At 57.3% G+C, this 13,653-nt stretch overlaps 6 protein-coding genes across 6 annotated transcripts; 4 read left to right on the forward strand and 2 right to left on the reverse strand.

Moving 5' to 3' along the window:
• Positions 1–1,272: 1,272 nt before the first annotated feature.
• Positions 1,273–2,290, forward strand: GGS23DRAFT_196420 (uncharacterized protein). Its single transcript, XM_051511753.1, has 3 exons — positions 1,273–1,280; positions 1,772–1,865; positions 1,923–2,290. Exons 2-3 carry the CDS (start codon positions 1,845–1,847, stop codon positions 2,184–2,186), a joined length of 285 nt encoding a protein of 94 aa, XP_051376503.1. The 5' UTR covers positions 1,273–1,280; positions 1,772–1,844; the 3' UTR covers positions 2,187–2,290.
• Positions 2,291–2,704: 414 nt separating this feature from the next.
• On the reverse strand, positions 2,705–5,889 carry GGS23DRAFT_196400 (DNA repair protein). Its single transcript, XM_051511752.1, has 2 exons — positions 5,671–5,889; positions 2,705–5,608 (listed from the first exon to the last, which is right to left on the reverse strand). The coding sequence occupies exons 1-2, from the start codon at positions 5,716–5,718 to the stop codon at positions 2,837–2,839; spliced, it is 2,820 nt and encodes a 939-aa protein (XP_051376504.1). The 5' UTR covers positions 5,719–5,889; the 3' UTR covers positions 2,705–2,836.
• Positions 5,890–6,588: 699 nt separating this feature from the next.
• Positions 6,589–6,868, forward strand: GGS23DRAFT_593073 (uncharacterized protein; the record flags this gene model as incomplete). Its single annotated transcript, XM_051517987.1, has 2 exons — positions 6,589–6,606; positions 6,686–6,868. 2 exons carry the CDS (start codon positions 6,589–6,591, stop codon positions 6,866–6,868), a joined length of 201 nt encoding a protein of 66 aa, XP_051376505.1.
• Positions 6,869–8,315: 1,447 nt separating this feature from the next.
• GGS23DRAFT_593074 (uncharacterized protein) lies at positions 8,316–10,077 on the forward strand (the record flags this gene model as incomplete). Its single annotated transcript, XM_051517988.1, has 3 exons — positions 8,316–8,525; positions 8,588–9,604; positions 9,670–10,077. 3 exons carry the CDS (start codon positions 8,316–8,318, stop codon positions 10,075–10,077), a joined length of 1,635 nt encoding a protein of 544 aa, XP_051376506.1.
• Positions 10,078–10,102: 25 nt separating this feature from the next.
• On the forward strand, positions 10,103–10,519 carry GGS23DRAFT_550015 (uncharacterized protein). Its single transcript, XM_051515260.1, has one exon. The coding sequence runs from the start codon at positions 10,214–10,216 to the stop codon at positions 10,484–10,486; it is 273 nt and encodes a 90-aa protein (XP_051376507.1). The 5' UTR covers positions 10,103–10,213; the 3' UTR covers positions 10,487–10,519.
• A 1,370-nt stretch (positions 10,520–11,889) lies between these two features.
• Positions 11,890–13,315, reverse strand: GGS23DRAFT_550017 (uncharacterized protein). Its single transcript, XM_051515261.1, has 3 exons — positions 13,124–13,315; positions 12,926–13,004; positions 11,890–12,814 (listed from the first exon to the last, which is right to left on the reverse strand). Exons 1-3 carry the CDS (start codon positions 13,142–13,144, stop codon positions 12,429–12,431), a joined length of 486 nt encoding a protein of 161 aa, XP_051376508.1. The 5' UTR covers positions 13,145–13,315; the 3' UTR covers positions 11,890–12,428.
• Between the last annotated feature and the right edge of the window lie 338 nt (positions 13,316–13,653).

The raw sequence follows: 13,653 nt of genomic DNA on the forward strand, positions 1-13,653 counted from the left end.
TCCGGTTCGTTGGGGTCTGGGGGTGTGCGTATGTGTTGGGCATGGTGCGTAGGAGCGCATGACTGACAACCTAGTACGAACTGGTGCAGGTTGTGTCTGCCACCGAGATGGCTGGTACGTCGCGGCGAGGATGGGGACGACAAGGACCGGGTGCACGTCGGGCGAGATGCTCGTCATCATATCCGCATGACCCGTAGGTCAGTATGCCATGTAGGTACGTTACTGCTAGGTAGGTGTGTGATGTGAGGTAACCATCAAAGCCGGTTGTCTCGATGTATAATTTCTACGGATATACCAAATGTCCTTCTGTTAGACGGTACCACTTAACAGTGGGAGGTACTTAAGGTATCTTCTCACTCCCATAAAGGCACCAGAGGAAAGGCTCTCAGCTCTACGTAGACAGAACTGCAGGTCTACCTCATCATCTCTTAGCCAGACGGTTCGCCTGCCCCTCGCCTGGTGATGGTACGAACACGTACCCGACCGAACCTACGGCATGCCGTAGATCGATCGACCGACTCGCCATGACTGTTTCTGCAGTTGGGACGAACGGGTTATGCTCGCTCGACGTGGCCTCGACGTTGGCGTCGATGTGGCGTTCCCCCTTTTAGCAAGCGAAACGCCACAATTTCGATGACGAGGACGGGCAGGTGATGACGACGCCTTGACCTAAACTTGACGTCATCTCTTTCTCTCTTCCCGTCACCGCCGCTGCGGCCGCCGCTCTTGCCTGCCGGAGCACTTGCGCCGGCGCCCCCTCCAAGAAGGGATACCTGATCGTAGTGGGCTACGAGGCCTGTATGGTGCCTCATAGATGTAGGGCTACCCCACGCCGCGCCCTTCTCCCCTCCACCTTTCCGTCTGCTACCTTCGTGCCGCCGTCACTGTCGAATCACTGTGGCAGAGCGCGATCGCGATGACGGCCGAAGGGAGGTCGTTGCTCTCCCTGACGTCAATCCCCTAGTGCTAGGTACGGCTATCGCTCCCGCTACCGCGAGGACGGCGGCATGTGGCATGAGCAGAGTAGGAAGTGCTAATGCGGGCCAGTCGATCCGCCGTGGACGCGAGGGTCTCGATTCGACAGCGGCAGCCGAGTGACAGACCTCCTCCATCATCGCGCCTCTCGTCATCGCGTCTATTCGGGTCGACGCCAGCCAGCCCGCTCTCCGCAATCTCCCCCATCTGCCTAATCCACCGTCCTGTGTCCTACCATCAATCCGCCATACCGGTAGCCCGGGCTTGCGACTGAGATGGGAGGGCTCTATGCGTATCTGTTCTAGGTATGCATCCACCTGCATGCGTACAGCTTCGAGCGTGCCGGCAGCTCCATGTTCTGTGGCTGATAGGCTGGGGTGAATCCGCCACGAACGAGAGCGGAAGAATAAGAGGGACAAGACGGCGATCTGAAGAATGACCTCATCAGTCTCGCCCCTGGCCCTGCGATGTCCTCCAGGTCTCTCCCCCGCCTACTCCCTTTCCGTAGTGCCGCCTCGGCCACCGAAATGCAACGGTGCAGGCCGTATATGCGCACCTTGCGCCGGTGTCTTTGTGACATGTCTCGTAATATACCCGTCTTGACTCCCGCCCCCCTTTCGTCGAGCCGTGACGTACATACACGTCTGGCCGGGGGGGGTATAACGCGGGATTCGCAAGGGGGGCAGAGTCGCCACGCCTCCTACTTAAACCGACGAGCAGACGCGCACAAGCCCTGGGATATCGCCTCCATTACAACCACCATCCGGCCCTACGCACTCGCTGAATAGAAATCAAGCCGCACCACCCAAGTGTCTACAACCAACCAGCAAACTAACTAACGCCACCCTAACCCACCCCGAGCCACCAACATGGGTGCCGTAGTCTCCTGCGTACGTGCCCCCTTCCTTCTCCCCTCCCCGGTACTAACCCGTCCCACCCACCACCAGATCCAGTCCATCTTCCGCACGATCGGCAGCGTGATCATGGCCGTCGTCGGCGGCGTCGGCAGCATCCTGCAGGCCATCATCGGCGGCGTCGTCGCCTTCGTCGGCATCGTCGTCTCGTTCCTGACCTGCGGCTACTGCGGCGGCCACCGCCGGAGCCGCCACGCCCACACCACTACGACCGCCGGCACCGGCACCGGCATGCGTCGCCGGCGCGGGTGGGGAGGCCACCGCCGCCACCACGCCACCACCGCGAGCCGCATCTAGGCGTGTGCGAGAGAGGAGAGCAGAGGAGAGGAGAGAAAAAAAAAGAATAGACGACGGTACGACCTAGCCGTGCCCGAGCCGTGGAGGAAGGCACATTACCACGGCGGACTACGACGTTACGATACCCCCAACATCCACAGTATCCCCCTTTTATGTATTCCTTAGTATCTGTAATTCTAGGTTATCAAATAGAAACCTTTGCAACTGCTAGCTGGCAAGCCGGAACGCGTGTGCATGTCGGACAGAGAGCTGTGAAGTAGCTGGATTGGCGCTCGCCAGCTCTCGGGAACGGAGAACCTCAGGCTTTATCGACCTAAACTTGTCTCTCCCATGGTGGCCGTCTGGTCCCGAATGGGAGTAACCTTTGTCGTTTCCATAGTTGTTCATGCCTCGTCCATCCGACGAGAAAATATTTCTTTTCTGTTTTAACGTATCTATATATATACATACACCTGTACATGTAGGTATCCAAGACCGAGTTACGGATTTCCGTCCATCTCATCTCATCAAATCCATCTCTTCTCCCCGCCCCACCCACGCTGGTGCCCGCTACATCCAGCGCCCTGTTCTACTCGGTGGTTCCGGTGGTAGGCACGTACTCGGGGCAACGACTCGGCTTTGGGAAGGGGAGGCAGGGGAGGGGGCCGATCCTACGCGCCCGAGTAGTCGTCGATATCGATCAGGTTGCGGTGGAAGAAGCCGTGCACCCGGGCCGCCGCCTCCTTGCCGATGAGCGGGCGCAGCTCCGCCAGCGACATGTTGGCCACCTCGCGCACGTTGTCCGCCTCGAGCGTCAGGTTCTTGATGTTCTGCGGCGTCACCCCCGGCACCGCCCTCAGCATCTCGTGCGGCTCGAGGTTGAACGCCTGGTCCTCCGCCCGCGCGTCCTTGTCCAGCCCGGCCCGCACCGCCGCCACCGGGTCCGGCTCGTCCTGCTGCGCCTTGAGCCCCTCGAAGATCTCCGCCGTCTGGTACGGGCTGCTGCTCCAGATCACCCGCAGCTTCGGGAACGCCAGCGTGAGCAGCACGATCTTCGACTGCAGGTCCGAAGGCCCCTCGTTCGGGTTGACCGACCTCAAGTTGCCCGAGAGATCCGCGAACGGCTCCAGCGTAAACGACTTGTTCTGGTCGAATTCGATCAGCAGCATCGGGTTCTTGTAGTGCTGGAACATCGTCTCCGTCTGGCTGTACAGCCGCCCGTCCTTGAACGAGCTGATGAGGTCGCTGACTGACTTGCGCTCGATGCAGATGGTGGGAGAGAGTATGTAGTCGCCGACCGTTAGCATGCACGGCACGATGACCATGTTGCGCCCGTGCAGTAGAGACGGCAGCGACGAGCGGAATTCGCGGACGTCTACGACAACCCTAGGCGGTTGCGCTGTAGCTGCTAACCGGCCGCCGCCAGCGATTCGCGTGTTCACCGTCCTTAAGAAGGCTTCTTGGGGGTCCTCGACGCCGTGGGCGTCGACCGTCATGACGACAGACATGCTGGCGCGCTCTTTGATAATCTTGGTGAATGCGTCCTTCTCCCGTCGGACAGTAGCGAGATACCGCTGTTCTTCGACCGACCCACCGTAGAACATGAAATACACTCGGACATTCCTGTCGTTATGTGATGATCGGTAAACCTCGACTCGACGTATGAACGCGGCATCGGGCTCGTACATGATGATGTATCGGGGTTTGACCTCTTCGAGTACGTGCTCGTCTAGATCGCCGTCGTAGGCATGTATGACGACTAAATCTTGCATCTCATAAAGCTCAAAGTAGTCGTCCATGTCCTCTAGCGGATCTGCGATGATATCAGGTTTATGGTTGGCCTCTTCCTCCGTGATCTTTACCTCATCCATGAGGTCAGCAACTTCGTTGGGCTTTTCAAAGTACTGTGCCACGCTTCCGTTGGCGGCCCTGCCGGACACCGCAGCGGTGCTGCTACCACCACGTACCCGTCGCCTCTTGTTCGCCGGCGCTCTCCCTTTGTATGCACCTTGGGCTAGTCGCGGGTCGACTGCGCCTTCGAGAGCCTTCTGGTTCTCGGAGAACAGGGCATTGCTGACTTGCGCAAATTCTTTTTTCCAATTGAGGTAGGCTCGAAGCCTCCTCCTCATCATAAACGCACCAGATGGTTTGTGCTTCTCGTTCTGCTTCGCGTCAGTTTCAGCTTTCGGTTCTACGTGCATCACCTGCAGGAAGTCGCGGAGCTGGCGCGTCGTCGCCGTATCAGAACACATGATAAGAATCGTCCCGTTTGAGTCGTCCTTCGCTAGAGGTTCAAAATAGAGGTCCCTGTCGATCTCCTCTAGTATCTCAGCGAGGATGGCCCACTTTGGTTGCTCTTCGAGGACTGGACGGAGCGAATCAATCGCAGACTTTGCGTTCGCTTTGGCACTACTGGCGTACACCCTTCGCTTGGCAGTGTCGAAGATGGTATGTGCAGCGTCGAGAAACAACCATGGCGATTGGCTCTGCTTCGTAGATCCCGGCTGCGGGGAATGTGCGGCGTGGATGGTGTCTAGATGTTGTAGGAAAGACACGCTATCGAGGGCTAGGACGGAGTGCAACAAGCCACGGAGTACGGTCAGGTCGCTGACGATCTGCTTGGTTTTCCAGCTGACCCGATGCCAGTTGGGGTCCAACTGCCGTCGAACCATGACATCGAAGTTCTTGAGCAATGCGCTATCAAGATTCCAGTCGTCCATCTCCAGTCCGGAGTTGCCCTTTTTCAGCTCGTGGATGCTAACCTCGACGCACTCCATGATAGCTGTCTGTATCTCTGTCATGGAGTCCGTCATAGGGACCTCGAGTTCGATGACCTCTGCCTTCTTCTTACCCTCTAGGGAGCTGGCGACAGAGACGTGGAAGCGAGGCCACAGGGATGCCTTCCTGAGAAACATGTTCTTCATCATGGAGGCCAACGGAGAGAAGCCGACGGTAAACGAATCTGGATTGTCGGAAAACGCCTTTAAAAATCCGGTTTTATTCTTCTGACGGTAGACGCGAAGGATGAAGGCTTCGAGGGACGTGGCCACCACCTTTTCCGCGTGCAGGAGGATTATTCCCGTGATGGTCTCCGGGTTCAGGAGGCCGGTCAAGAGGTCGACGACTAGTATTCGGGAGGTGATGCTGTATACCCCGCCCTTTGCGTACATCTTCTCCCGGGCGGTGACACTGGTGAGATCGGTGTTCACGACAGCGAGGCCCCTAGCCCTGGGAGCGGCGCTGACGACAGCCTGCTCAGCAAGGCCTTCACCAACCCAGGCATTCTCCCTCTGCTCGGCACCAACGACTATAACCAAATTGTTTCCGGCGGCATCGTAGCTGTGAAGCAGGTTCGTAACCAAGCGTATGAGGCCGAGGCCCTTGGCGATGACGACGAGTTCATCCTCGGCACGGAGTTCTTGGAAAAGGCGCTGTTGGTATTCCTAGGTGAAATGAAGTTAGACAGGCCATAACTGATTCGGCGTGGACGAGGCGGCGGTCGTACGAGAGGTAGTGAGAGCTTCACCGGTTGAGGAGCATTGCTCGCAGACATGCGGGGCGCGTCGTCGCGAAGGGGAGGAGGATGAGCAGTTCAAGAGGTCGGAGTGAGCCGTAATGGTAGGAGGAGGAGGAGGGAGGGGGTGTCTCGAGGGCTCGGTGCATATTCGCCCAGACCCAGCAGCCGAAGTACCTCGATAGTACCTGAGGAAGACGGGTTTACGTAAGATAAGTACCTACCTACCTAGGTATTAGGTAAATAAGCAGGTACCCAAGCAGATGACGATGTTGGGTACACACTCGCTACCTGCGGATCGGGGCTATCGGAGGCGTATGTGAATGGGAGGTAGGTAGGACCGGAAGGGGCGGGAGTAGGCACGAATACGCGTACTTGCCTCCCTCGCCCATATACGTAATTGTCTTGGTTGGGGTAAGAGCAGAGGAGAAACACGGCTAAGGGCAGGTACCTACGGCTCTTAGGCAGCAGCAGCGGCTACTAGTCCGCAACGGTCTGGGGATGTACCCAAGAACGGATGTACATGCGGTATACCTCTCTTTGCGCATGAACGAAGGCCTGCAGCAGTCGCGTTGTTGCTGCAGATCCGGGGCCGCGAATCATCAGCCGCGCCTGGCACCGAGTCGCGGGCAATTGCGGGTCTCCCGAATTCTAGATCTCAGAGGTACGTCATCGCCCACCCGAGCGACGGAAAGATGATGGCAGGCTGCTGCGTAGGGAGGTGCTGTCTCTACGCAACTAATGCGTACCTATAAAAACACTCCCCAAGAACCCCCAAGGCGGCCATATATACATCTTATTATTATCATCCATACACCACTGGACACCCACCTGTGCCCATCTACCTACCTACTTGAACTACAACCCTAGAGCTGCCTACGTCCTAACTAGAACGAACGCCTACCAAAGATGCCTGAAAAGCACCAGGTAATCCCTCCACGCCCCAGCCACACAGTTGTACGCATTCGTTGCATCTCCGCTGACCGCTCTCAACCACCGTAACCAGCAGACCGGCAAGGCCAATGCCAACACCCAGCCGAACGCTGCGCGAGAGGCCGCATCGTCCCGAGGAGTAGATCAGTTTGCGGCCTTTCAGGCAAGCCCGGGCCCCGTCATCCCTCAGAACATGCCCGAGCAGGAGGGGACCAAGGAGGAGCGCCAGGCGAAGGCTAAGGAGCTGAACAAATAAATACTTGTGTAGTGGATCTATCGGGAACGAGGCTCGGGACTATGGTACGAAGGGCGGTGACATGGCTGGCGTATATGAGATGGGTGGCACGGTTACGGCTAGGGATTTAGACCGGACAAAATACCTAATAGCATCCCGCCTATTATACTGCCTTGATGGCTGTGTGATCTATTAGCGTGCCCGCGGTATATTCGCGAGTGCCTGGCACATGTAGGTATGCTGGGCGTCATTGCCTGGAGAGCCGATGTGCATCACATCGTGTTTTACGAGGATCGACGAAGTTTTAGAATGGACCACTTTCTCGTAAAGGTAGATGGAATTGAGAGGGCACCTCTTCGATGCGCATGTGAGGGAGCGACCTCCAACCCCCCCCCCTCGCCCAACTCATGGAAGCTCCGGCTGTACCTGGGTGCCTAATGTAATGTAGAGTGGCGGTGCAGCACGTGGCTAGGTGTATTCTCGTGGTCCACAAGCCCGAAAATTCCATTCTATTGGTTACATCAAGTAATTACCTAGGTACCTAGGTACTGTATATACACCCTGATGACGGAAGTCGGAGGAACTCTAGGGTGGATGCCTCGTTCCCCTTATAAAGTATCTAGGTACTTTGCGAGGCAGGTACCCGATAGGAGGTTGCAGGCCCACGCATGTACATCCAGTAATGGAGTTCCGAAGGTAGCCTGGGTCCCGATACATGTATATATGTACATGCATAAGGCAGGAGGAAGGTACTTCACCTAATGTATGTACAATACGGTCATCAGTGGCAGGTGGCACCCAGCACTGACACTGCCTCTCAGCTCGCTGACCTTTGCAGTTGGTCACAAAATCACCGTCACTTCTTCCCAAATTTCACTACAATCAAGCTGCCTAATGATTCCTATCACGAAATAGTAGTAACCGAATCGACCCTCGACTAACCCTCTCCCTCTGTCTCTTTTTATTTGAATCTTACCATTATCGTCTTCATCGTTCTGCTGCCGCCTCGGCGTCCTCCGTACGCGCAACAGGCACAGCAACCGAGATTGGCCCTACTGACGAAGGACGAACCCGGGCTGGCCCTCGCCCGAAGTTGGTTGCCTCTCCAGCAGTCCTGGCCATCCAACCAAATCCGACCCTCTGACCCTCCAGCCCGCCCAGCCTGCCAACCTCCGATTAGCCATCCGTCCTGCTACCTAACCTCTATTCGTAGCCGCCAATCGACTGCATATCTAGAACCATCGATCCTTGGGGGGGCAGTCCCGCAAACCAACGCGAACGCTACGGGATACATTCTCTATACGCTGCCGACGGACAGCGTCAAAACCAGCACTACACCTAGTCTTGCTCATAGACGTTAATTCAATGCGCACGCAAGTACATAACTAGGTAGACCAGGCTGTCCGATACGCTCGTTACTGCTCCTTACTCCCCTCGCCCATCACACGACCTCATCCTATTCGCCGCTATGCCGTCCATCCTCAGCGAAGAGGATAAAGAAACCGTCCGCCGGGTAGTGCCGAAGCACACCAACAAGATCCATGCCGTTGCCGTCGCACGACTGTACATAGCGTATCCGAATCGCGCAAAATGGACCTATACCGGCTTGCAAGGCGCCGTTGTGCTCTCCAACGACTTGGTGGGGAACACCTACTGGCTCAAGTTGGTCGACGTATCTGTGAGTTATCCTGCCGTCCCCGCGAGCCCTGCCCCTGCAGCCGCCTTCTAACGATGCCGTAGCCTGCTGGCCGAGGTGTGATCTGGGACCAAGAGATATTTGAGAATTGGGCCTACAACCAGGACCGCACCTTCTTCCATACTTTCGAGCTCGAGGACTGCTTAGCTGGCCTATCCTTTGTCGACGAAAAGGAGGCAAAACAATTCAAGAAGAAGATGGATGAACGGGAGAAGGGTGCGTCCAAGGCCACAAGGAACACGCCGTTCGGCGGACCGCACCAGCAACATGTCAAGACCAGCTTCTTTGGGAACATGCTTTGGGGGCATAGACACTCCTCGGCGCCCACGCCGCCCGACTCTCCACGAACCACGATCGTACCCACCCATTCGCATGGGAGATCCTCCTCGGGACACAGCAATGGCGCCCGCAAGCCAGCATCCAAGTTTGCCAAGCTGGAGGCCTACGATATCAACTGGCGGGCGAACTTTGGAGATTTTCTGTCTGAGCAGGGGCTCACCGATGAGTTCATCAGAGAAAACCAAGATTTTATCGTCGAATTTCTCAGAGAGCAGGGTACCGACATGTCTGGCAACGGAAAGTCTGCGTCGACTCCCGCCCCCCCGCCGCCCCCGCCGCCGCCGTCCTCCAGTACTTCATCTATTAATGGGACTAGCGGTCATGGCCGAGCGCCTCCCCCGCCTCCCCCTCCTGCACCAGGCCGCTCGGAAAGCCTCTCTTCGTCTAGCTCCCGTCGCGGTGCTCCACCGCCCCCGCCTGCGCCGCGAAGATCTGGTAAGATAGAGCTTGTGTACCGAGAGCCAACGCCGCCACAGGAGCCGGCACCACCGCCGCGACCTCGTTTTAACGCCCCGCCTCCACTGCCGGATGCTGGCAAATACGCCCACGCCGAACGCGCACCTCGCGTTGCGCCAGCTGGGCCGCCGCCTCCCCCAAGACCGCCGAAGACGCCTCTCGAAGAGGTTGAGAAGCCTACACCCCATAAATTCAGCGTTCCTCCTGCATTTACTGGCCAGAGGCTGAACAACAACGTGCCTCCACCGACACCGGCTAGGGGCCCCGTACCACCACCTCCACGTGAACTGCATCAGCCAGTGCCAGCGCCAGCGCCACCACCGGCGCCAAGCCTCCCCCCGGGCCTTCCTTCGAGCCCTCCACCGAGCCTCCCTCCGAGCCTCCCTCCGAGCCTCCCTCCGAGCCTCCCTCCGAGCTTGCCGCCAAGCCTACCCCCGAGTCTCCCCCCGAAGGTGCCGAGCTCGAGCGCACCATCACCTGCGCCTCCTCCACCTCCTTCTGCTCCTCGACACCATCCCGCACCCCCCCCACGAAGTATGCCTGCGCCACCGGTTCCGGCACCAAGTCCGCCAGCCCCGCCCCCCTTGCCTCAATCGGCTGCACCACCGCCTCCTCCGCCGCCTCCGCCGATGCCCTCACTCGGAACTGGACCGCCACCTCCACCACCTCCTCCGCCTATGCCCTCGCTCGGAATTGGCGCGCCACCTCCACCTGCTCCTCCTCCCCCTCCTCCCGGTAGCACAGGGATCCCGCCTCCTCCCCCGCCACCCCCCCCGCCAGGCGTCGGAATCCCCCCACCACCCAATCGCGATTCTGGTTATGCTTCCGGGGTGCCAGCTCAAGCCTTGCCTTCAGTGGACGGTGGCCGCTCCGCGATGTTAGATAGCATTCAAAAAGCGGGCGGAATTGGGGCACTCAGGAAGGTAGACAGAACCCAGATCAGAGACAGAAGCGCAGCAGCAATCGCAGGGTCGGATACAGGGCCGCATGGTAGTGGGCTACCTCCAGCAGGAGTTTCTTCGGGAGGCGGAGGCGGTGGGATGGCTGATGCGCTTGCCGCGGCTCTCCAGAAGCGGAAGGAGAGGGTTCGTGATAGTGGTAGGTTTTATTTCCCTAGCACCCATCTATGCAGGCTTTTCTGGTACTAACACACCAACAGATGACGAGAAGAGTGACGACGAATGGTAGAGTCACGGTCGCAAAATCCCACACGTGAAAGATGAGCGAAGGTGGGGTCATGTCTAAGGTGAGACGGGCCGATGGTGACTACGTACACCGAAAGAACGCCAGGAGAGGAGATGTCAAGGCGTGTCTGTTTTGCATGAACGAATACGGTGGCAATCCAGCCGAACGATGAGAGAACGGTTGCTATATTACATAGAGGCTTTGTCTAGCAGCCCAATCTCGGAAAAGAGAAGAAAATCGATATGAGGATTAAACCAAACTAGTCTTTTTCAACTTCGGGCCGGCTCGCTTACAGAGTAAGAGGACGTTGCCTGGCAAGTGGTTAGGTGCGCCGGCCAAGCTTCTTAGAGAGAAGGAAGAGGGGGTGGGTTGGTGGCCGTTTCGGAAGCGGTCCTCACACCGACCGAGTTCGCTGCACCTCGGAATCCACGGTCTGGAACAGATTTGTTAGCGCGTGGGCGGGCAAGGGATAGCCATACCTCCTATTGAGGACGGGGTTTTTGTGACTGCGCGAGCAGGGAGGGGGAGAGAGAGATAGAGAGCCGGTCTTCACGAGGACAACGCATGGAAGCAGAATGTTTTTTTTATTAAAAATGGACAATGCAGATGTATAGAGGATACGGGCCGGCTCGATAAAAAGAGGTAGGTAGGTGAGTATGCGGGTGGGTGGGCGTGCGAGCCGAGTCGTGGCCCATTCACTTCTGCCTCTCCTCGCCCCCCCTGTTTCGACCGCGCCAGGGAGAGAGAGAGAGAGAAGGAAAGTCGTTCTAGTTTGCCGGCGGAGTAGCGGTAGTTAGTCAGCACAGGTGCGCAGTGTTCTCACATTCGAGAGCGAGCTGCCGAGACGGGAGGGGAGAGAACCGGGGGAGAATTTACGTGTATACATATAGAGCGAGAGAGACAGGATCATCGAAAATTCATCTTTACTAGATTTCTTGTGTTTCCTCGTCCCTCCTTTCCCTGCCCCTCAATTTTGGAGGATGCAGGGGAGGAGACGTGTCGATACGTTGCACAGGCTACCAAGGCAGGCCGTGAGGCGAAGTGGGCAATAAGATTGGTATTAGGGGGTCCTCGGCAGCAACCTTGCAGTGGCAGACGGGTACCCTTGGTAGCCTACTTATCTACCAAGAAAGTTGGGGAGGTAGAGGGGGAGAAATAAGACAGGATAGGACGCGATTGATGGCAAGGGGATAGAGGGTAGAGGAGCAATCATGAGGTTACTATAGGTAGGTTGGTTGACGGCAGGTAGGCTAGGTACACAGGTAATCCACATATGTAATCTTGAACGGATTGGCTGACCGGTCGGTTCCCTTCTTCCTTGCTCCGCCTCAGTAGTCATCCTCCCCCCCCTCCTCGAAACGCAAAACACACACCGTATCTACCCGTCCCTCCCTATCTCGTCTCCTTTCCTTTCTCCTCCCTGGTTGGCGATGGCGGCGGCGACGGTGACACGGGATGGGGGGGGGGGGGGGGAATGTGAAAGGAGAAAAGAGAGAAACAAGAGCGAGATCTAATATTAAAAAGTTCATTGCCAAACGGCGAGGGGGAGCGGATGACGTCTCTCCCACCATGGCGCTCCCTCGGCCGTTTTGTTACCGAACGGCATCGCCCCGACTGTCGCGGAACCCGAACTCCGTGACCAGACCAAGCCACGCAGAGAGGAAACGAGGTTGCGTGTATATGTGTCGATATGTACGGACTCTGGTCGCGGTGGTCCGGGGTTGAGAGAGAAGACAGGTGTGTTTCGCCTCTCGGACCTGGGCCGTCTATGTAGGGCGGGTGGCATCTTACTACCCTCTAGGGCTTGAGATGGACGGGCCGGGTAATAGAAAAAAGACGGTAGGTCTGAAAGGTGGGCGATACTCGTGTCCCCGCCGAAAGGGGTATCTCTTTTCCCTGAGTTCTCTAGATGTCGTCGATGTCGACGTCCTTGGCGCCCTGGCCGGCGCCGGCACCGTTGCCCGAGTCTGACTCGGAATCGCGGTCCTCGTCGAACTCGAAGCCGCACTCGCCTTCGTCGCCGGGGCCGTAGGTGTCGGTCTCGTTGATCTTGGCGCTCTCGGGCAGCTCGCCGTAGGCCTTGAGCGAGCGTGCCTCGTCGGCCGAGTACTTGAGGATGACGTCGCCCTTCTCGTCCTGGTAGTCGCGCAGCGAGAGTAGGATGATGTCGCCGTTATTGATCCAGACCTTCTTTCGCAGCTTGCCCCGGATGTGTGCCAGGCGCTTCGCGCCGTCGAAGCACTGGGCTTCGAGGCGCCCGTTGCCCAGCATCTTGACTACCTGGGCGTATTCTGTATAGAGGTTGCGTGTTAACTTTTCATGTTTCACGCATTCTATCCTTCTTCGCTTTATTCGACTTTCATTTGTGCTGAATGGGGAGGAAGGGGATGGCTCGTTCGTACCTTGACCATCCTCCTTGAAGGTCAACTCTCGCTTCTCGTTGTCGTTCTCGTTCTTCCCGCGACGACGGTTCTTACCACCCTACGATCGGAGACGAGGGTCAGTATGCCATATGCCACATGCCACAGATGCGGTCTTGTGCATGCACACGGGGTTTGAGGCCAGTCGGGAAATTAGGAGGATGGGAACGGCAAACGTACCTTTCCCTTATTCTTGGGCATATCGGCGATATGCTAAATCTTGCACTGGGTTGCGGATCGTACAGCGGCGGCTACAGCGGTAAGTTGGCGGCGACGATGGTGGATGACGATGGGGTGTCGGGGTTGAAATTGTTTTTGTGGCAAGCGAAGGAGTGCGGGATTGTGTTGGAAAGGGAATTAATTTTATTTTATTCGGTGATGTAAGCCTGGTTTTCGCCTTCTGATCCGTTGTCAGATGTCATGGGCCCTCAGCAAGGCAAATGCAGGGGTACTTGGACATGTAACCTCCGTGAAAATGGGTACGGGCCCCGCCTCATTCTGGCCAACCTGTGGCGGTTTATCGCGAAAGTACCTAGCTGTGCCTGATCGCCTACCTCTAGCCAAGATGCGCCTAAGGTAGAGGTACCTACTATCGGACTTCCAATCCAAATAGGAGGTATCTGTACCTACACACCACCAATGGCCCTCTCTGTAGGTACCTAAGGTAGGTACCTAAGGTAGTCAGTCCGCTCTGCTTAGTGTGAGTACAT

Source organism: Durotheca rogersii (genome assembly GCF_024521655.1).
Source record: "Durotheca rogersii strain YMJ 92031201 chromosome Unknown GGS23scaffold_2, whole genome shotgun sequence".
Lineage (NCBI taxonomy): Eukaryota > Fungi > Ascomycota > Sordariomycetes > Xylariales > Xylariaceae > Durotheca > Durotheca rogersii.